General features: G+C 40.1%; 2 protein-coding genes across 2 annotated transcripts in view; both read left to right on the forward strand.

Moving 5' to 3' along the window:
* Nucleotides 1–11930, forward strand: part of cnstb (consortin, connexin sorting protein b) — a 40173-nt gene extending 28243 nt beyond the window's left edge. The window contains exons 5-11 of the mRNA XM_075458752.1: nucleotides 1326–1412; nucleotides 1514–1625; nucleotides 2251–2272; nucleotides 2366–2435; nucleotides 4841–5109; nucleotides 8531–8675; nucleotides 8872–11930. Of these exons, the coding sequence (XP_075314867.1) occupies nucleotides 1326–1412; nucleotides 1514–1625; nucleotides 2251–2272; nucleotides 2366–2435; nucleotides 4841–5109; nucleotides 8531–8675; nucleotides 8872–9080 (914 nt within the window). The 3' untranslated portion in view covers nucleotides 9081–11930. The remainder of the gene's footprint in view (nucleotides 1–1325; nucleotides 1413–1513; nucleotides 1626–2250; nucleotides 2273–2365; nucleotides 2436–4840; nucleotides 5110–8530; nucleotides 8676–8871) is intronic.
* Nucleotides 11931–12053: 123 nt separating this feature from the next.
* sccpdhb (saccharopine dehydrogenase b) lies at nucleotides 12054–23012 on the forward strand. The gene is given in 14 exon segments (XM_075459821.1): nucleotides 12054–12121; nucleotides 12317–12483; nucleotides 12971–13015; nucleotides 13018–13079; nucleotides 13214–13294; nucleotides 13444–13573; nucleotides 13768–13817; nucleotides 15681–15811; nucleotides 16466–16583; nucleotides 18349–18468; nucleotides 18671–18727; nucleotides 21363–21474; nucleotides 22077–22158; nucleotides 22287–23012. Coding segments are annotated over 14 exon segments (1323 nt in total). The 3' UTR covers nucleotides 22387–23012.
* The last annotated feature ends 913 nt before the right edge of the window (nucleotides 23013–23925 follow it).

The raw sequence follows: 23925 nt of genomic DNA on the forward strand, positions 1-23925 counted from the left end.
AGCTCCAGGAGCTGGGCTAACTCAAAATGCCAACTAGCCCAGTGCTGCCAGAGGTAGTTCATTTCTTGGGATCAGTGGCACAAGGCAGAGGCAAGGCCAAGCGACACCTGGCAAGCCATGCAAGCCAACCTGAAGATTACCTTCTGGAGCTGCAAGCTCCATGAGTACATGGCTAGCCAAGAAGCTTCGGCAACTAGCCAGCTTCATGTTTGCTAACAAATGATGTGGCTTCTCGGGTTGGCCTTGCTTTTGCTGTGTTCCGAGAGTTCACTCTGCTACCTCCCAAGTTTGCACGGTTCCTGACCCTAAAGGCTATAGTCTGGCACTCCCAGAGCTAGCCGTTTTAGCAGTTAGCTCTATTTCGACCAGGAGTAAGGGAGCAATATTCTTTCTACTAATTTCCCCTCCGCTTGCTAGCTTCTCATTTAATCTGTTCATCCAAATGCATGCAAATTCTGCATGTCAAGCCCCTCCCAGCAAATAATCAAAATTGGTTGGAGCTGGTTCTGACCTCGCCTTTCTGAGACTTTCATTTGTGCCCTGTAGATGCAACACAGAAATCCTCAGTCATAGCACTAATGGCTGATTTTGTTCATGATATGTCTTGTAACACACGGAAAACATATTTTGGACATGTTAGAAATTAGATTTTTTTTTTTTTTTATAGAGGCGATGGACTTTAAAGTAACTTTTTCTTGTTGTCCTGTCTTGATTTCTGAAGTCTTAATTTGAATCAAATCATAACTTGGACGCTGAGATATTTTGGTTGATTTATTCATTCATCAGAAGGCTAGTTTCATTCTTCCATAAATCAGCCCAAAGTAAAGTGAGTAAATGTTCATTCACTTGCCTGAAAAATGTCATCTGTGTGGCAGCATCTCCGTGTATCTATTAAAAAATTAACACTTACTACAGTCACATTTATCTTGGATAATGACTCATGTTCTCTGAAACTATCCTTATTGGTATCTGGCAAAATGTTTTTCTAAATATACTTCAATGATTTTGTTTGCTAGACTGACTAAAATAATCCAGCCTGAAGTTGTTCAGAGCAGACTGAATTTTGGATTACGAGCCAGAAAAAGCCTTTTTCCTTTGTTGTTCATCCTGTGCACCATCGTGAGTAATCAGACTCCTGTATTCAGGCAAGAGTTTTCATGTGCATGTTTTAGCAATATAAAAATGCATAAACATTAGCAGGTTGTAATATCCAGTGAAAAAAACTACCTATCCATTGTGACAGCATAGCTGGATAGCAGTTTTAATGCTGATGTTGCTGAATGTGTAGCAGTGTGTGCTGTCTCTTTAACTGGTGATGGTATCAGACCAGGGGGCCATCCAGTTCCTACAGCTGGAAAAGGTCTACCACGAACGTCTGCTCTCCAACCTCGCCGCCCTGCAGGAGAACTGGGGTACCGTCTGCATCTGTTTACAGTCTAGTTCTGTGCCATGCTGACATAAAGGGCTGAAACTACGCTTATTTTATATGCATCTGCACTCTATTTGTTCACAGAGAGCCAGTGGAGGGAGAAGAAGGACCTAATGAGTGGTTTGCCTGTTGAGACAGACGGCATCAGTGAGAAACATATTGAGATGCTGAGTCACGTCTGCAGAACACACCTCAAGTAAACAACAGCAGACTTTCCTCACATTGCAACACTTCTGTTGCACATTCTGTTGCATATTGCATTTTTTACACATTCAAATTATGCCTTTGATCTAGAGTTTGCAGAGAGCAGAAACCTAGAACAACAACAGTATGTCAAGCACATTCCTCACAGGCCGTCTCCATTTCACCTCGGCAGAAACCTTTTAGGATCAGTTCTGCCTTAATGTAATCAGCTTCTATCTTTGTCTCTCATTTGGACAAATCCAGGAGTCATTGACCAAGACTTTGGTAATGCATGAGGATGAAATGGAGATAGACAGACACATAGGAATATATATGAAACTCAATATTTTGACATGTCCGAAAATATATGACACTGTTGTACGCGACCTGTGTTCTGTTACAGACCAGTCATTTAATGCAGGTGATTTTGAATTAGCAGAGAAACAGATGCAGTCTTCTGCTAAAAAGGCTTGACAAATGTTTAACACAAGTTTGATAAGTTCTGTAACACACCAGTAAAACTGTCTGGACTTTCTCCACCTCTCTCTGTATCTTTCTCCTGGGGCCTGTCTGGATATTCTTACTCTTACTCTTGTCTTTTTTTTTTGTAATCTCGGTCGCATTGTGGCTTCACTCAGACCATCCGTCAGCGTTGGCCAGGTAAGACGTATTCCTGCTCTTCCTGTTGATCTTTGATCAATTTCAGACTTCTACATGTGATGAATTTGTCAACTATGTTTTTTTTCCCCACAGAACAAGCTAAATGCAGCTTTGAAAGACAGTCAGAAGAAGCACGGAACTCAACAATCCTGTCACGATGAGGGTAAAAACACTTTCTATTGCAACATAAGTAAAACCATTGAGCAAGTGGATGACGCATGGACGTCGGAACTATTTCTGAGAGGGGGGGCGGGTTTTTTGTTGGGAGGGGCGTGGGAAGCCCGCACACTTATCAATGATTAAGGATTTGATTTGAAGTTATTTTATAATAGCATGCAGTTATAAGAGAACTACAATGGATGAACCCGGCATCTTTATTGTTAAGAAAATGAAACTTTGATAAGTAAATCAAGCCATTTAAGGAACATAACAGCATTATTTGTATCCTTGAATGTGTTTTTTATTCAGTATCGATACTTAACATACCCAGGCATAGCACATAAAACACACCACAAATGAAAAAAAGAAAAGTCTGCGTTCATGACTCAGGGCTTTCATGCATTTCAAAAAGTGGACCTTCTCTCAGTTGACCTCCTGATGAAAATTTTAAGCAGGGTCGAGACATGGCTTTCATCCATAAGGTCACTGTGATCATTCATAATGGCCAAATGTGTTAGGCTCTCCTGCGTCATGGTGTTGCGCCGCCAGGTTTTCAGCTTGCGCAAGGCTGAGGAAGAGCGCTTGGGTGCTGCGACAGATATAGGCAGGGCCTGACAGAGCTTAATGAGCTTCTCCACCTCTGACAGCATGGAGTGGGTTTGGGGCTGCAAGGTTTGCAGGATGGACACAACATCCTGGATGGTGCTAACTTCTCGTCCCCTACTCACATTCCTCAGTATGTCCCGCTCAAGGCTTAGTTGCTCTTGTGGAAAGGGGGTCTTTTCAGGGGAACCCACATCCACTCGTTTCCCATGAGCCATCTGAAGAACTGCCTGCTCTCGCCCTGGGCTACTGTATGTAGTCAGGCAGGCTGCATATCACATCAAAAGCATAGATCTATGAATTAATTATATGAAAGAGAAATTTAGTTTAAATTGAGATTTTTTTTTTTTCTGAAGCGTAATGCAGTGGGGAGGCCACACCCCTAGTTCCCATGTCTATGGAATGATGTTAATTATCTTGTTACAGGGGCACCTGACAATCAGTGAGATAAATTAGAAAGCAAGGAAATGGTCAGTCCTTCAAACAGTTGTCTTGCAATTAGGGGAAATGGACAAATGTAAGCATCTGGGTTTGGACAGGGGCCAAACTGTGATAACTTGGTAACTGATCAGACCATCTCCAAATAAGCAGAGGCTGTTCTGCAATGGTTCGTATCTACAAAAAGTAGAAGAGGAAAGGTTAACCAGGGCCAAAGTCATTGGTTGCCTGAAGCTTATTGATGCACACAGGGATTAAGACTTGGCCTTTGTGGTCTGTGCCCATAAAAGAACCACTGTACAAACAGACAAACAGCTCTTACTCACTCACCATACTCAATTCTATCCACCACAGAAAGCCCCTGCAGAGGGCACAAGTGTCAGAATTGCGCCATGAAGCAATGGAGAAAGGAGGCGTGGTGGTGATAAATTTTCTTTTACACCATCTGGATGGTCAGATGTGTGCAGTCATTGCTTGGGGAAAAGATAGCAGTTGGGTGGATTATGGGACGAAGGCCATAAACATAAAATGATGCGGTTGGTTTTATTTTTCTTGGCTTCTGGCTTTCATGTGGATGTTATATTGTCATGTACCACCTGACTAAACATTGCTGCAAACCACATGCTTTGTATGCAAGAAAAAACGGTCCTCCATCAATGGAGGTGTCACTTCTAGTAGCCTCAGAGGTTTTAATATTGTTGCTGATCACTGTTTGTGTGCCCCCCGTCAGATTCTACCAAAGGGATAAATCAGACTCAGAGGCTACTGCCACACTTACCCCTGTGGGGCTATACTTTGGCCCAATTGTGCTTTAAACTAAACATTGTCTGCATGCAAACCAATTACCAATCACAACAACAGTACAAATTGCACTTATGGCACATACATCATAGCTGCTCAGTTGCACACAATTAAAAGCAGCAGGTGATGAGCAAATGTAATGGTTGTGACAATGTTACTTGTAATTTCAGTGAGAAAGTAAAAAATGGACTGCCTCAAAGACTGATTCTGCCTTTGCTGGAAGCACACCATTCGCATGACTAAAAATGAATTGAATAGCAACACTGACAGGCATGCCAGCTCACGTCATAGCCTCATAAAGTTCTTGTGATCTGTTTGGTTTTATCCAAGTCCATGATGTATCCAGCATTCACTCTGCAGACACCGTAAAAATCATACATGTTGGCTGTTAAAACAAGCATTTTTAAGTGAAAGTGGCGTAAATTTGACACTTGAATGCCTGTGTGCCAGAATGTAAAAATGCAAGGAAAAAGCTTTCCCTTTGATCACTTCAGCTCCTTCTTTAACTGTGAAGATAAAGATTCCTTGTCAGTGTTGTCGATGTGCTTTGTTTCTTCCACCTTTTAGCCAACAAGCCTGAAACGACACACAGCAATGAAGAGGGAGAACAAAGCGCAGAACAGAGTGCTGAATCCACACTTTCCACACAACAGACAGGCCAAGAAGAGGAGGATGGAAGAGAAAAGACATATGAGGAAGGCCAGGAAGTAGAAGAAGAAGAGGAGGAGGAACAGTGTGTGGAGACACCAGAGGAGGACGCGGTGAAGGTGGAGTGGCCGACAGGAGTACCCCAGGCCTCGGACAAGGACCTGGCCAAAATGTCCCATACAGATGGGGTAAGCGTACACTCGTGTGAGGTGTTTATCTGCCTTTCCACTTGCTTAGTCATGCTGAAGAAGATGAAAGAAAAAACCTATGGTCATCATTTGGTATAGGTCAGTGCATGGACTGCAGAAATACTTTAGCATCTAATGGAAATATGGTGCAAATATAATTTGCAGATGAATGTGGTATATTTCCGGCTCTTTATCCCCACATGTCATCAGATCTTCTTTCTTTCCTGCCCTCTTTACTTTCCACTCTCCATCCACCCATCAACCTTTGCATGCATCTACTTTCCTTCCTTCCTTTCTCTCTTGTCTTTTGTCTACTGTACTAAGTTTCTGCAGAAAAAACAGGCTATTGGTCTGAGTGCTTCATCCTGCTCTGCCCTTTTCTTTGCTGGGACACTCCCATGTGCGATCTTTGCTGTCCCTGTGTGAGATCATAATCAGCCTCCGCCCATGTTCACTGGTGTGTTCTCAAACTTCAGATGTCCACCCTGCCAAATGTGTTAGATTACTGACCTGGGGTCTGGGCCAACACCTCATATTCTGGCTCAGACACTGAGCTGAAGGGGTGTGGTTGAAGGTGAAATCAGAACTATTCCAAACAAGTTGAACAAGCTGAGGGCCTCAAAGTGATGCATTCAAGATCACGACTGTTATGTAAGGCAGTGGATGTCTGAGTGGGAGGTTTTCTTTCCTTTGTTGTATGTTGTATCCCATTTCATGTGGGTTTTGGAGTTGCTCCACCAGCTAAGCTGCATTTCCCCCTTTCTCTTAATTACACGACTAAATGTAAAAACAAAATATTGAACACAGAGGAAGAGTGAGCTCCCGGCAAATTGCAGCATTGCCCTATTTTTATTTTTAAAAAAAGGAAGCTGAAGGAATAATTTGTATCTTTTGGGATTTTTTTATGAGTTAATGGCTTATTGTGGTATTGATATATGAGAAAAGCTGAAGCAACAAGTCTTGAACACGTTTGCTGGGTTTATCGCAAAAATGAACAGCAGCAAGTAGGGCTGACCAAAGGCTATCAAAAAAAGAAAAAAGGGAAAAAAAGCTGTTTAACAGATCAACAGACATTGGCACTAGTATATAGCGATATGATAGAATACTGTTGATAGTGTAATACGTGAAAAGGCTGTACTGTATCATTTCAGAAACCCTGAAAGGAACTCTGAGAGCCTTCTAAAGCATTTGAAATATTTGAAAGACACGCTTTTCTTTTGCAGATGAGTCATCTGTTGCGATTCTTTATCTCTTTGTGCTTTTCTGTATATTCAGATCTCTTTGCTGCTGAGCTTATCTGTTAGTTAGCACATCAGCTCGCTGTCTTCAGGACTCAAGACCCATTCCCAGTTCCAGCATTTATTAATCTATACTTAACTGAATACCTAATTCATAACAGCTAGAATTAAAATTGTCAAAACACCAATTCCCAAAAAATGTACGTGTCTTAAAAAAGTTAAGATGGGTGCAACAAAAGGCTGAAAAAGTAAGTGGTATTAGAACGAAACAGCTAGAGGAACATGTTTTCAAATTAGGATCATAGGGTAAACAGGTCAGTAAAATAATTGGGTATTAAAAAGAGCACCTCAGAGAAGTAGAGATGGGCCGAGGTTCATCTACAAAAAACTGCATCCAAAAATTTCCATCTGCAAAGGAAAGAGTCTAAAATCAATATTGGAAGCCTGTAATCTTCCAGCCCTGAGGTGGCACTGCATTAAAAACTGGCAGGACTTCGTCATGGAAATCACTGCATTCGCTCAGAAACACTTCCAGAAATTTACCCACTGACCTCACTGAATAACTGACATAAAAATGATGGCAGCAAATGAGGCTGACATCTTGAGAGATGGCTCACTTTCAGTGGTAAGCATATGACTGCCCAATGTATTATTTCTGCTCTGTCAGATTTCTATGGATTTTTGTTACGTCAAAAGGTTTTCATTGGTGTGGAGGGTTCTCAAAGCTTTGCTTGGAATTTTTCTTCTACTGGAACTCTGTTGACCGTTGCCGTGTTCCTGCAGGCTGTACCTAGCATGAAAAATTCATATTTAATGTGTAACAATTATGTAAGAAGTTACTTCCTGAGTTTTGGGCCCCGCTGATTACTGCACTTGTCCAATCATGATTTTACAAACACAGCAGTCAAGACTTCTTGAATTTTTCATGCACAGGGAATATTTTGTACTTCTGTGTTGCTGTGCTTCATCTATGCTGGATTCGCTTACTACAACTAAACTTCTGTATCAATGTCTCTGCAGACTGGCTTGCTTTGATGATTTATGTCTTGCGTCGTCTTCTGTGGGTTTTCTTTCCGTGTTTGAATCCAAATGTAAAACGGAAAGGTTGTGAATCGTGACAAAGCCTTTTAGTCAGAATTAGATATTATATGGTCTATTGCACTCTTGATTTAGGTTCCTTTTCCTACAGCAGGCTAAATGTTTAAAGACTCCTCGCCAATAAAAGTTTTTAAACTTTTTTGCATACTTATATAAGCCAAAAGTCGAATAATGAGTAAAATAAGCAGTAAATGACAGATCTAAATATTTCCATCTTGGAGCTGCAGAATATCATCATCAGGGTTTCATATATATCTGTATAGACCCGGTGCTAACATGCACCCTGGGTGATCATATGACAAAAGGATGGACTAAATACAGATGTGAATGCACTATATCACAAGGTAAAATGCAAACGTTGTCTGCAACACTGTCCAAATTCTTAACAATGTGAGCCAAAAATCTGCAATGTGCCACCAAATCTGACGTGACTCCATGCAAGCAGCTGAATTTCAACTCAGACGTTTCCTTGCTTTTACGATTTGTGGAAAAAATACATTTGGTAAAAGCGGCGAAAGTATCTTTTACAGAAGACTTCCTGGTGAAGGAAGTGAACAAAGCAGCTGTAAGCACATTATCAAAACTATAAATCTGTTCTTGCAGTTTTAATGGGTCTTGCCTAAAATATTTAGAGAGCGGCGCAATTTTCAGTTCCTCAGATGTGATCTTTTAATACAAAGATGCATAAACATTGATGGTCGGAGCGAGCGGGAAATGTGAGTTGCACATTATACGGTGCACAAAACCTGAGAGACTATTTAAATTGAGTATTTCCCCCCCCTAAATCTTTAAGCCTCCAGACGGCCAAATAAATCAGTGCCTATTTTTTGTGTATGGGTTTGTTTTGGTTCCTTGAATCAAACTTCGCTTTATTATAACTTGGACAAGGCTAAATAAAAAAGGTCCAGAAGTATATGGAAGTTTTAAAACGTTAGTCAGATTAAATGAATTTTGTAATATTATCACCGAAAAAAGTTTTGTAAACATTAATTAGCAGCTGTGTAACCGGACTGCCAAAACTTGCCGTTGTTCTGTAAGCAAGAAGACATAAGTTTTCGTTTTCCTCATCTCTGTGTCTCTATCAGAACTCCTACCGAGATGGTCTCGTCTCCATTTTGAAGAGGAGGCGAGCATCGCTGGATGGACTGCCCCCCCCAGACAGTGCTGATGTTAAACAGAGCTCCAAACGCAAAGTTCGTTTTAGTGAGCCAGAGGATGGCATAGAGCAAGGTACAGAGCAACAAATGTAGAGACTCCAGTGAATTATGTGGTATATAGATCAATTTAAGAGGGCAGAAGAATTATCAGCATTGTTACAAAATTGGTTTGAGGAATTCCTAGACTGATGCTGAAATCTGCATGCCATATAAGATCTGTCGGAAAATATTTTGACACACCTAATGCTTGTCTGTATTCTAACTTGTAGATGAGGTGGGTGGAGATTCCTGCCTTATCCTGCTGCTGCTGTGTCTGATAACTGTGGTTATCAGCATAGGTGGGACTGCGCTCTACTGCACGGTGGTGGACACTTACTCCAACATCTGCACCGACTTCACTCACAATGTCGACTTCTACGTCACAAATGTACGAGGGTTTATTGAGGGGCTCGGACACTGGCTGCCACTTGGGACTTAGACCCACTCACCTGCATTCCAGACAAATACTACTTGAGGCATTTGTTGCTTTGATGCACAGAAACGGTCGATTTAGAGACCTATAGTACCAGCGGCAATCTGACGCTGCTGTCCAGACAGTTTAAAGCTTTGCTTTAGTTCAGAATTGTGTCTGAACAAAAGAGCTTGCAACCTCTGTCTTACTTGTGAGTGCGATCAAATGGACCTACAAATAGGTTATAGGTGTCGATTTGAGCGCCTATTCTAAATAAACAACCTGTCAGAATCCACATTTCTTCACCCAGAAGAAAATTACTGCACACATATTGTCGGTGGACAAAAACAAAAGCAACTAAAAAGTTTCCCACTGTTTGTGTGGATGAACTACATCAGAGGGCTAACACCTCTCAGCTTAATTTAAACAACCACAAAGAAGAAAAAGCTGGCATGGCATGGGAGATGAAAAATAAAGAAACATTTTTTACACTTAATTTAACTTTTATTTAATTGCTAACAGTATGAACTCAAAATATGTTTTGTCTCATCAACTTTGTTGAATTATTTGGTATACATCCATCCCTGCATTTTAAGCCTGCAACACATTCCAAAAACGTTGGGGTTTTTACCACTTTGTAACGTTGTCATTCCTTTCTCACATCACTTCAAAGACGTTCTGGCTTTTCAGGTGTTTTTCTTTGTTCCATATTTCCTGCAAAACCGTCCTTGTCACGCCTGATCTTTCAATATTCTCTACATGTTCTCATGTGGGGACAGGTCACAACTGTGAGCGGGCCAGTCCAGTACCCTCTTCTTCTGCAGCCATGCCTTTGTAAAGTGTGCATGACTTGTTTCATGTTCATATTGAAAAATAATGGGCCCTCTTGGAGAAGATGTCATGTTAAACGTGGCATTATGTTGCTCTAAAATCTCAATGCACTTTTCAGTATTAGTGCTGCCATCACAGAGGTGTAAATGAGCTTCATCAACACCACAGAAACAAACCGCATACCATCACAGAGCCTGGCTTTTGGGCTTCTTGCTGATAACAGTCTGGATGGTCATTTTCATCTTCGGTCTGGGCCACACAGTGTCCATTTCTTCCAAAAAAACATCTGGACTATTAATTGATCTGACAACATGTTTCCACTGGGTGATGGGGTATCCCAGATGCTTTAGAGTTTAAAGAAGCCGATGCCACCTTTGGACGGCTTTCTTTTTTTTTGCACGATTAAGTTTGTAGGTTTCCAACAGTGATCCCCAACCCTCATGATTATAAGAGCTGTTGTGAAATAACGGCTCTTAATGCAGAGATGCTGAGGGATCAGAGATCACAGGTGTAAAGCCTGGGCTTGCTCTCTTGTTTTATTACATCATGCACTGTAGAAGAAGTAACATGCAAATCCCTTCCTGCCTTTCTTTGAGAAACATTGTTTTGATTTAGTTATTTTTCCTCACACAGTTTTTGACAATCTGGAGATCCTCTCCCCATCTTTGCTCCTAAAAAACTCAGCCTTTCATGGCTACAACATTTACACCAAATTACTAATATAATTTATCGATCTCACCATTTCGAAATATAATGATTTCCTTCCTAATTTTTTAGGAATTTTAGCCCTAAATTGCGCCCGACCCAACTGTCTTTGGATTGTGTTGCAGGCCTGATATTCAGAAATGGGTGTATATTATCATATTAAATGAAGCATACATTACAAACATTGAATATCTTATCTTCATACAGTCTGAAATTGAATACAACTAAAAAAGAAAAGTCGATGAATGAGCTATCATACCAGCTTTTGGGGTTACAGAACAAGTAGCTCTTTTTAGTTGTTTCTCATACATTTGTAGCATTTCTAACTGTAGATGCATTTGTGTTATTTGTCTCAGAATCTTTTTCACTGACGGTGTTCTGTTTTTATATGTACAGAACGAAGTTGTCATGATACCCAAGATCATACGTGTGTGATAATTGTAACGGGCCAAATGATGATTTTTTAAATTTAATTTAAATCCCTTTAGTTTTATTTGTCCATTATATCTTGCTAATTTGAAGACCCATCTCTGCTACATGAGTACAGTGTAGAAGTCTGCATGTTTACCTCATAAGTTGGTACTTCCAACATTCCTCTTCTTAAAAGCATTTTACTGTATGTGCCTTATTAAACATGGCACAGCATATTATAGTCTGCATGAATGTGCAAATTCAGGAAGTCTGGTTATTTGTAAGGAAATATATAGTGTTTTTAATGTAGCCATCATAATCATCAGTTTGCAATACAATGATTAGAATGCCCCTCTACATACTCAGGCTCACCCCCTGTGTTTTTGCTTTCCGTACTTGATATAATCATTTTCATACTAACATGTGTAACCATGACATTTCTGTTCAACATCAGAATTCTTGATTAAATCCATTTTTCCCCCTATAGTTTTGCCAACAGGTGTACAATGATATTATTATCTTGGTGCGATTGCAGAGCTTTGTGGACCAACAACTGCATTTCTTGTGTCAATTAACACAACAGAAAACAAGGCTGTGAACACCAGGCTGAATTTCAGTGAGATGGGGAAAATGAAATCTGACCAGCATGCTTCTTTAGCTATTTGTTTTTAATGAAGTTTTGAACTCTCCTACTGAACTTCAGATTTGTGCAAGATGACAGATATTACCTCTGTATTGTCACCGTGGATGTTTTTTTTTTTATCAACTGTTGTGTTAAGCAATACATCTTTCTGTGTTTCAATATTTTCTTCCTTTGTGTCCACAAGTACAAAAAAATTATTACAGAATGTTAATATGATTACTTTGTAAAGATGTGACCTGATAAAAAAATATATTGCATCACATTTAGTGTGAAAATAGCAAAAATAAAGAAGATGTGTTTAATAGTCTGACTTTTTTGAAAACTGACAAGCATATCTGGATAAATACTGTTGTTACTACGAGTACAGGCGACAATTTCCCGTTGATGTAATTCACAAACCTGACCGGGAGATGGCACTGTACACCATGAAATGGACAAGCATTTTGTACACCGTCTCTCCCCGCAGATTTAGTCTACTGTACGCTGGAAAATATTTTTGCAACTTAACAAGACATACTTACTGTACTGTTTGTCCACTGTATTACATAATTCTTCATTTGGCGGGCAAAGACCAAATTATAAAAAGAATACAGCTCTTCCTGGGTAATGTGTTAATATAGCCTATAACAGTATATTGTAAATTGGCGTCACGCTAATTCAACTCGTTGGTCAGCCAATCAGTGGAAACAACGAGGAGCAACGTTGCCAGGCGGGACCTTGAATTACCACGCAAACAATGGCGGACACAACCTCCCGGTGGAAGCTCTCTGAAATGGGCTGTGGCAGGGAGAAGCAGACCGCGTCTGGAAGAAGTGCTGAAACAAGCCGCGGGGAGGTTGTGTATGTGTTGAATTCGGTGTAATGTAGCAAAACGCGACATGACTATCAAATGTCAAGCTGCCCTTCACTTTCACAAGGCTCCATGGACTTTGAGCCTGCTGTTTAGGCAATTGTTGTGATCTGTGGGTGGTTATGTTTCATAACATCAACTTTTTTTAATTTAACTTGACGGCTAAATATAAGACTTGGGTGGCCCTAGACTTCCTTGCTAGAGTCTGAGCTGGCAGGTCAGGTTACAGAACAGTGTAGCTCACAGCCGGATCTCTCGACATAAGTTTTGAAACCACATTAGTTCACATATTATACAATTAAGTGGTCGTTTTATGATATGTCATATCTTTGAATAAGTATTTTTTTTTAAATATCTTCAATGTGTCAGTATGTATGGCCGCGTTGAGTAAAATGAATATGAGGCCTGTGTATAAAATGGAGCTGTTGTCCAGCAGTAGTAAGATTATGTCTTTTTTTCCCTCCTCCCTCTCATCAGCCATGTCTGAGTTGAGGACAGACATTGATATCATTGTTGCAGATGTATTGAGGAATCACTGGCTACCATGTGCCAGCAAGGAGTAGTGATTCTTAACTGTGTGGGTCCAGTAAGTATTGCTATAATCAAGTCAACTTTTTCGATGAGATGTAACAGATGTAGTGAAATTGCATAAGAAACTGCAATAATGCAGTTTTTCTTTGATCAGATGTTTTTCCTTTTCTTTTTCTTTGCTCTCCTCAGTACAGATTTTATGGTGAACCAGTGGTCATAGCTTGCATAGAAAATGGAGCTCACTACATAGACATCTGTGGGGAGCCTCAGGTGAGGTGCTTTTAGTTTGAAGCTTCTGCAGGAATCTGTTTTGTACCTTGCACTGACACTTACGCATGTATGCTACAAACTGAAAGGATATGAGCCACGGTGTCCTCAGTGTTTGATTTTGTGTTTATGAGTTTGTCCATCCTGCACAGTTCCTAGAGCGAATGCAGCTGGAGTACCACACTAAAGCTTTGAACAGAGGAGTGTATGTGATTGGCAGCTGTGGGTTTGATTCTATACCGGCAGACCTGGGGGTTCTCTACACACGGAGGAAGTTCAAAGGTGGGTAGCAAAACAAAACGGCTAATTTAGCCAAAGAAAATGGTCACATCATGCACCGCTGTGTCACCTATTACACAGAATGCCTCATAATATGTTTTCTGTGCCTTTTTAACTTAAAATTTGAAGGTGTTTTGAAAATTGACACCTTTCAACTCGATCTTAGACTTCAGCCGTGTGTTTTTGGGTTGTTTCATGAACTTTGACAGCAGTGGAGAGCTTTCTGAGAATTGGCAGCGGGCCGGAGGTAGAGTCAGCAATCACAACATCTCCACTGATTTAGATAATATGGTGTAATGCATATAAAGTGAAATCACTCTGTAGCCTGTTGAAAAATAGGTGGTATATTTGTCAGTGCAATGGTAAATGTGACTTTCCCTGTGTAGAAAGTGTGGAACTGTGTATGGAGCAGTACTGAGTACAAACAATCAGTATTCATAGTACACATGTCACGAAGGAGAAACTTAATGCAAATGCAGTGAATGTAGCAGTAGTACTGTCTCCCTTTTGGAGTTTTTAAAAAGCCATTCTCAGTTTGAATTAGCAGATACACAGACATGGGAAAAAGTGTGTACGCTCTCTGTTAAATGTAAGGTTTCCTGTATCATAAATATCATCGAGTCCTTACCAGGTTTTCGATAGATAAGTCGATACAGCCTCAGAGAGTCAACACCGCGTGACATATTACATTTTATTATGATTGATTTAACAAAAACTGATCAAAATGCAGAATTAGTATATGAAAACTAAATAAGTCCCACAATCAATGAAATGCACAGGATTATATCATCATCAGTAAATGTGAGCACCTCTATGAAAGCAGAATTTTTTGGCAAGTTGCCGGTCTGGATCATTCAGGTGTGTGTTAACGCGATGCCAAGGAGGAAAGACATCAGCAGGGATTTAAGGGAAGCAACAAATCATTACAAGGCCATTTTCAATCCATTTGGAGTCCATCATTCTACAGCGAGAAAGATCTTTTTACAGCTGCAAAAACCTTCCCAGGAGTGGACACCCCAGCAAGTTCACCCTGAGGTCAGACCGTGCAATGCTCAGAGAAACTGCAAAAAAACCCAAAAGCTACCTTGCAGACTCAACAGGCCTCAAGTAGCAAATGTAGTAGTAAATGTTAAAGCAATACTAGAGAAGTTTGAGAACCTTCATTTTTCAGTTCAGTGACTGTTGTTATGCACTTTTCCAGGCCTGAAACTGCCCTTGAGTGCTCGGGGGTTGAGATACAGAACTTTGGTTTCCAGCCCTGCACCACACTGTTTTGATATATGGTCGATTGACATTGTTGTTGACTTTTGATGCCTTCTTTGTTGCCTCTTCAACATACAAATGGCTGTACGTGTGCAGGGCTCACACGGCATTCTAGTGTTACTTTGAAGTTCATGACAATTCAACCAGAAATCGGTCAGAACAAGTAAAGCTTGTTTTGCAGTGCAGGAAAAAGCCTTTTCTCTCTCATAAGAACAAGGCTGCACAGCTTAGGTTTGCAAAGTTGCATCTGAACAAACCACAAGAAAATGTCTGGGACAGTCAAGACTAAAGTAGAGATGTTTGGTCATAATTCACAAAACAAATTGAAAAAAACAAACACAGCATGTCAGCACCAACACACCAACTGAAAACATGATGATTTGGGCTTACAAACGTGAACATGAACAAATGTCTGTGAAGCTCAATAAGCTTAAACAACAAAATTCCTCCACAACAATATGAAAGACTGATTACATCATATAGAGAATAATTAGTTACAGTTATTGCTACAAGCTATTGAGTCACAGGATGTACCTCAGTTTTCACACACTGCCTCTGCATTTTGACTTAGTTTTTAATAAAGATATTATGATACAGTGTAATATGTCCTGTGTTGTTCATCTTAGGTTGCATTTTCCTAGATATCTTTATTTTTAGTTATGTCATATGTAAAACTTTATTTTTCCCATGGCTGCATAACAAAAAACATGTTGCTGGATGCTTTTGAGAGAAGTCAGTTTCAGAATATTCATTCTGAACCCAGCGGACTCCTAGATTAGAAGAAATAAGTTATGTATTCGAATTAAACATTTTACTGAGGGGAATTAAATGCTCTCACCCCTTGCAGGGTTTCGCTGGCCATGATGCCACTTGGCAGTCGGCTGTATACGGCTTTGCAGACAGCAGATCCCTCCACCAGCTGAGGAAGAAGTTTGGCCACAAGCCCCTGCCTGTGGTAGGAGCCAAAGTCAAAAAGAGGTGAAGCTATTACTGAGGAATTACTGTCTGGATAAAACTTATTAAGTTTGAGTTGTAGTGTTTTTATTGGAATTTAGGGGTTGGCAGTAAAATGCCAAGGTAAGGCCTGTCTAATAGAAGGATTCCCCACAAATTTAATGTTTTTTTTTAATACTTGGTCTCCATTATATTGTTGTAATTCTAATTGCCATCATTTAAAGTGCAGTGTTATTTGAGCAAGTGAAAGTAATCGTCAATTAAATGTGGTGAGCTGTGGTGGAACGTACATTTGGTGCAAATATCACATTTAATCTCCAATTTAAAGAGTATGTTTCAAGGCCCCGAAGGATAAACTAACAAGTCAAAGTTTCCTTCCAGAACATCAAATAAAGAGCTTTGAGTAATTGTGTTAATATCCAGCACACATTGAGGCTGTGTCTGTGAGATAGCTGTGATCTGCAGACTATTAGTGTATGGCAGAGTGATTTTTATTCATTGTAATGAGATTATATTGGAGAGCAGGGCCTGATGGGGAGGGAGAGACTATTTAGGAAACTATCTAAAAGATCAAAATAGGTCGAATGCTACTGTGCTGAGGCTGCAAGCAGAGGTAGATTAGGTAAACAGACCACATGGCTTTCCCTTTGAGTAATTTATGTGCTTGTGTGTGTCTAGGGGTCTTTTGTTTTTCAGTAGGGAGATGGAGCAGTATGCCATCCCGTTTATGGGCTCTGACCCTTCAGTTGTGAAGAGAACCCAGCATTTTCTTTTTGAAGAGGAACAGCTGTCACCAGTAAGACAATGACAACACAAAAACTGACATTTTTCATGATTTATCACAGAGTGGTTTGCACAGTAACACTCTCATGAAGACTCTCATACATGTTTTTAATTAATTTGTTTCCTCATAAAAGATATTTTCTGGCCACCAACTTTCAAGTAGTTGCACAGCTTGAAAAAAAAGGGGAACGCACTGGAAAAACCATCATTTGAAGACCACGGATAAAGGAAAGCGGAGTTTATATAACCTACTGCCAATGCCTGTTTTCAGATCCAGCAGCAACAGAGGAACCTTATCTTTCTCCCCCGAAATGGCTGCCAGCTCTAGCTGAATGCGGAGCTGTGAGAGCTGTGATAGTTAACCATAAGATAAACGTGGGGTTTCAGACAGATAAACAAGACACTAAACCCAGTATGGTCAGCTTATACTGGTCTGTTACAGATACACTGGCATCAATTCTCTCTATCAACAGTAGATGTAGCAGAGTAGCATCATCACAGCTGAGCAGACGGTGGTGAAGAGACAAACAGTATGTGGTATATATTGGCTGATGTATGGATATTAGAATATTTGGCTCCCTAAGAGCAGTGTCCCATGAAATTACACCCTGTTTGTTAGTGAATCTAATGTAGTCCTTGGACCTGCCACGCTCATGTCTTCTCTCCTCCCTGGTTAAGGAAGCAGAACACAGTATAAAAACACAGTATAAAGAAGGTTTAGACAGAATTCAGTTGTGGTCACACCACGTAATGAAAGCAGAGGTTCACACACTTTTGCCACGATGTGTAATGTGGAATCATATTCTTTAATAGGCAAAGGACCAAGTATAATATTGTTGTGTCATTTGTTAAATCAGCTGAAAAATCTGAAGTTGTTTCAGGTAATTTCTATCCTTAAATACAGAACCTTCTTAAAGTTCCACTAACTTTCAAACACCACTGTGGACGTGCAAATGTTTTATGAGGGTTACAATCGCCTCATTATTGAAGCTGCTGTGAATTTTCTAATCTAATGGCTCAGTGGGGTTTCCAACCCTGAGGTACAGTCTCCCTCGACTGTACAGCATTACTGTGTAATCAAGAATTTGGCAAGTTCTGTTCGTGGCAATAAAGTAAGTGCTCTGCCTCAGTGTGCCACAAGACAAAAAAAAGATTAAGAACCGCTTATATCTTGGTGCTATCTCCTTCTCACAGGTACACCGTTTGATACGCAGCACGGAATAATTCAAGCTAAATGAATTTTTAATGCTTGGATGGCATATTCCTTCTTATTTAGACTGTGTGGTATCTGCGCATCTGTGCTGCGGAAAGCAGTTTTCCCCTGCTGTTCCTGCTTTATCTAGGTCAGCCATTTTAGCAGCTGTGACTGTTTTGATGAGAGCCAGAGACACAGGCCTTAATGAAACTATCACATTATGTTGTTTAGGTCACCACCTACCAGCAGAGTGGAAATATGAGTCACCTGTAGTGATTCATCGTTTTCTCCCTGCTGCTCATTACTTACTTTGACATCTCATCTTCCTTTTATCCTGCTTCACCGTTTTTTCCCTCAAACTCCATCCCTCCTCTTTTTTTTCCCTTCAATCTGATTGTGAATTTTGTTTTAAAACTTTTAGTTTTAGTTTTTAGTGTTTTCCTCTACCTGCCTTCTTCCCTTTGTCTTTCATTCCCCCCTCACCTGCACCTGGTCTCTGCATCCCCTTATCTTTTCCCTTCCCTGTCACATTTAATAGCCTTTTTGTCATCTAAACACTCCCTCCCTCCACCTCCATCCACAGGTTCAGTACACTGCCTACGTCGGCGTTGGCAGCCTCTTTTCAGTTGTCAAGCTTCTTTGTGGCAGCCTACTCTTCTGGGTGATGGTCAAATTCAGCCTCGGCAGGAAAATCCTCACTACGGTACTCACACATATCATCAACCAACCTCTTAATGTCACTGTTTAGCTTCTTGATAGCTGTCAAGTGAACAGGTCAGTTCAGGGGATTTTAGACTTAATGTGATATTTATCTGCACAAACAAAAGCAAAGGGTTATGGGGGGCTAATGCAGTCATTGCATTGATGTTTAACTGATTGTTTTTTGTTATTTTCCCACCCCAAAGTTTCCCTCATTCTTCTCCTTTGGTTTTTTCACCAAGGCTGGACCAACCATGAAGCAGGTAACAAAAATGCTATGTTGAGTTGAATTTATTTGTATTGTTTGTTTCATTAAAATCAAATGAAAACGCTAACAACGAGCACAAAAGGACAAAGTAAAAGAAAATGCGGTTGTTGGTTTGGGTTAATTTAGTCGAAAGCCCTTCTCACACAGCCTGTTTGAGGTCAAACGCTTGTACCCCTCAGGATGAAATGTAAAGAGTCAGATGTTGAGATGGGGGGTTGTTGTTGCTCCTCTGAAGAAAAGAGGTCGTCACATATCCAAAAAGTCGTAAACTGTGTAAACTGAAGACGTGGGGGAACACGCAAGACTTGACACAGACGTTGTATTTTTGCAAATCATGCTTTTGATTCCACAATAGAACAGAAAAATACTTTATTCACAAAATTTAAATTGTCATGTAGCTCAATTAGAATATTTACAGTGATTGTAAATTAGAACAAAAATAGTAACACTAATAAATAAATAAATTTGAGAAGAACATGTGGCTTTAAGCCACTGTTAAAAAGCCTTATGCTATGGCGACAAATGACCTGAATCTCTCAGTCCTAAAGCACAGTGAGATGAGCCTCTAACTGCAGGTAATAAACACATTCTTTCAAACTGGGCCTTTCTCCCCTTCTGCCGCTGCATTTGATGTACCTCAGAAATGGTAGTTCAGAATTTGAGGTCATGTAATTTTCTTTTTATTGTATAAAATGGGCTTTTGGTTTATTGGACAAACTTACCTGACCTGCTTATGAGGAAATGTAAACTCTGGTAGTATTTTCTTGAATTGTCTTAGGACATATAGAAGACCTAACGCAGCATAACAAGGTCAGTGTCAGAGTATTCTGCAAGTGAGACAGTCCGTCAAATAACAAAGCACTAAATCAGTAAATTAAAACATAATTTGGGGATTTTTCTCACGGCTGTTACGTTCTAAAACACAAGTAAACTCATTACACAACTGTCCACTTTTTGCAGATGGTGTGTATGAGAAGGTGGTTTGAATTGATTTCAGTTTTCATAGTCATTAGCTGATTGCTACAAATTGTCTCCCCCAAAAGAATGGAGCCCAAAAAAATGTCCTGAACATAGCAAAATAAGTAGAAACGGGACACAGCAGAGGGCTGTGTTTCAGCTATGTGCAGAGGACTACACCAACACACAGAGGGATAAAGCTGCGATTATGCTAACAGCACTGGTCATTGTGTGAGGGAATTGTGACGTCAACACAGCAACATATCCATTTATGCAAGTCCTTCAGACGTGCTCGATTTACTGCAGTTATCCTCATCGGGAGTAGTAGTCCCTACTGAGAAAATAGTAGCCCAACACCAAAGACAACAGCTTTAGAAGAGGCCATACAGGAAGTAGAATATGCATAAACAATCATAACTACACAGTTTCAACTTCTCTGTTTAACATTTAAATTGTTTTTGTAACCTTTACAATATTTGTACCTTCTTGGGTTTTGATGGGCCGTGCTTGCCTGCAGAGATGGACCTGTTTGCACACAGCTCTTCCAATTTTTCAAATGGCAGGCATAAACTCAACAAAACTGAACAAGCAAAGGCAAGCAATCCCAGTGTATGTAGGGAGTCCTCCCAGCGGTGTTCTAGTGCAATGTCTGTGTGGAAAGGAATTCAATTTAATTCAGTTTACAGCATGTGTCATCTTAAACAGAGGGTTCGGATTGGGTAGAGTTACAATCCAATTTATTGAAATCTACTTTAATCTGATATGTAGCAATCCAATTCAGTCCTATTCATGGATTAGTTAAATGCACAAAAAAATGATTTGGCAAAATATAGTCAAAGCCATGGTGAATCAGTATTTCTGGATTATATATGGGAAACTGATGTTGAAATAATTGATATTGCTTAAGGATATTTTTTTCAGCTAATTTATCATAGAGGTCAGCCAATTTCTGAGAACGTCAGTTGGCCTCAATGCTAGTCCACTTCCAGAAAATAATCATCATAGGGTGAGAACATAGAAAAACATCTATGTCTGCAATGGGAAATGGCTTTGAAAGAAAATGGTGCTGTATCTGGCATAAAAAACGTCCATTATTTGCCACTCCGCTGTCGGGAGCAATCCACTGTTGTGATCACCCGGGTCCACTTTTGTCATAGCTTTGTGACAGGGCTTGGAAGATTTCCATCGGCCAAAACTGCAGATATGGAAGTAGAAGCTGGACATACTCGGCAGGAAAAAAAATCCTGAAGAGGTCTCTTAACTTTTCTCTTGTAAATGACCTGGTTTGATTTGTGCCTTCGTCCTGTTTCCTGTTAGCGACTATCTCGCTCTTTGTGTCAGAGCTATTTGTAATGTAGCCTACACTGCTGCCTGCTGACGCCACAGAAGAGTTGATGGAAATGAGACTGACATATGGAGAGAAAATAGACTCAATATATCTGTGCGTGTTGCGCTTGATTTGTGTGTGCGTGCTACTTGATTTGTGCGCGTGTAATCCTGTTTGTTTGTAGCTTTGTGTATTTGTATGTATAAAACATGATTTGTAAACCGTGAAGAACATTTTGTCCGTAACTTCGGGCAAGATACAGACAAAATGGTTCCAGTTTTTTCACACAACAGGATATTTAGTCAAATCTTCATTTGTCCATCTTTCACTTCCTTTCCTCTCTCAGATTGAGAATACCTGCTTCAGCTTGACATTTTGGGAGGAGGGCTACTCAGAGGGGACAGATCCCTCACAGGGACGACCCAATGCCAAAATCTGCACCCAGGTTATTGGAGCAGGTAAGGCTGTCACAGGCTGCGCTACAACTTTTATACAGCTCTTGTGTCGTTCTGTCAAACAGCTGGACAGTGTGTTTTCTAGTAAACATTAATCAAGTGGAACAAAGTGTTGTCATTGGTTGGGACTGTTTTGAACATCAGATTAATATGGACAGAAAGATCCTTGTTCATGTTTTTTTTGGGTATGAAGGAGTAGTGGTCATCTAGCCACTCAATTGCTCCCCGAAGCCCTAAATCAAGGTCTAGATAACTACTGCAAAGTTTTAGAAAAAATGGGCCAAGGGGAGTAACTGGGGTGGGTTGAAGTATTTACAGCGGAAAGAGTGAGGATGTGTTACTTATTCAAAACAATGAAAAATTATGTCACACATTATAATTTTCAGTTGTTTTGGAATGATTGTAGAACACATTTATTATGCTTGGATACACAAACTATATTAAGCTAGTGAGTTGTATTTCTTGGCAAAATGGCAAATATGGAATATCGCATTTGTCACTGTGCTTGTGATTCTCAGGCACTGTAAATAGCACAGTGAACCGCCTGCATTTTGTGTGATGGAAGTCTGTATCTAAAGATCTGACTGTTTTCCTCTCTTTGACAGAGCCTGGCTATGTAGCCACAGTTTCTGCCTTGGTACAAGCAGCTGTAACTATGCTGACTGAACTGCACCCCCTCCCCAGGAGGTCAGTTTAACTTTTGCCTCGCTAGCTTTGCTTTGTGCTCCTTTTATCATGCCTCGTAAAATTTGCTTGCCTGTATGCTCATGCAGTAGTGCCAAGTATCTCTTTCGGCTGTTTTTGGTTGTTTACAGAGGAGGGGTTTACACTCCGGGGGCTGCCTTCAATAAAACCAGTTTGATCGACCACCTCCACAACCACGACATCAAGTTCTCAGTCAGAAGCCACCAGTAACTCTTTAACAGTGGCCACAGCAAAGGGCACACCACCTGCCATTTTTAGTGTGTTGTGTTTCTACCGATGATGTCCAATTGAGAAGTTGCATGACCTTTTCTCCGGCCAAACACGACAGCTTTTTACCGTTGTATTGTATGTATTAAAAAAAATCCTGAACCCTGTGTCTGTGGGTGTTTTAACATCACTCTGAGGTGAGGAGTGCATCAGGGCACAGCTGGTGAGAACAGAAAACAAAAAGGTTCTAGTTTTTCATAACAACACTTCAGGAAACACTTTCCAGTGGCTGCCAACCCCACTTTAGCCGGCTGTGCCTCTGCCAAAGTCAGTTTTTACTTCACAGTAAAACACAGCAAAACATTATGTTTTTGATTATTGGAGGATAAAACTTGTGATTCTAAACTTTTCAACTTCTCAACACTCTGAGGACTGATAACATCCTATAAGTTATCTGAATGTTTGTTTGCAGTATGCATGTATATATATATATATATATATATATGAACATTTGAGAAAATAAGCAACTTGATCAAGTTTCTTTAGGTTTATGTGTAAAAGAAAACATATTTGTACTTGTACGGATCTGATTAAGTTATTGTTTTATTGTAATTCCTAATTGAAAGTTTACTGTGTTTAAAATGTAGTCTCATTAAAATTTTCTTTCTACCTTTAAATGGTTTCATGCTTTTGTGTGACACAGTTTGCTTCTAAGAATGATATGGAAATTAGCTAGAACTCTCCAGCTTTTTCTGCCGTGCATCCATATGAATATAGTAGTAACCAAACTTTGCAATTTGACGAAGCCAAATGCACTTTCTTTTTCAAAGCACATTTTCTACATACTTTTCTAGTATTGTTATACCACTGCCTCACTGCCATTACGAGTCACACTGTCCGTTGTAAAAAAAAACGGTATGACAGCAGTGTTTTTTTTGTTTTATTTTTTTTTTTGCATTAGTTAGTGGAATTGGTTTGAAATAAGTGGCTGAAAAAAAAAAAGTATGCCTATTTAGAATATGGCCTGGGCTGTATCACGGTTGTTTTAACCCATCTTGCAGAAATGGGTCTCAAAGTCCAGATCCCATTTAGTCTCCAGTGACCTAATTGTTGTTGAAGACAGTGAACTCAACATTTGGTTGGAGCAATATTATTTGATGTATATCTGAAATCATTTTAGCATGTTTTTACATGAAAATATCTGTTCCTTTTTCAGACACTGTCGAACAAATGAAAATGATGGATTCGGCAAACAAAGCTAATCTATTTCAGGCAAAAATATTATATCTTCGGCCTCAGAAGCTGGAATTTGCCCCCTTTTGTAGAGAACTTATTGTTTGTGATTGTTTCCAAAGCACATTTGTTCAGAAAGTCCTGGGTTTTTTGTTCATAAGCAAATTTAGCCTGGCAGTTTTTACTTTTTCCTGACATGTATTTCATTCAAGTTAAATCTATAAGCAGCACTTGATCACCCACAGCACCTGCAGATCCTGTGATGGGTTTTTACCTTTTTTCTACCACCAGATGTCAGTGTTTCCATGG

The sequence above is a fragment of the Odontesthes bonariensis genome, chromosome 24 (genome assembly GCF_027942865.1).
Source record: "Odontesthes bonariensis isolate fOdoBon6 chromosome 24, fOdoBon6.hap1, whole genome shotgun sequence".
NCBI lineage: Eukaryota > Metazoa > Chordata > Actinopteri > Atheriniformes > Atherinopsidae > Odontesthes > Odontesthes bonariensis.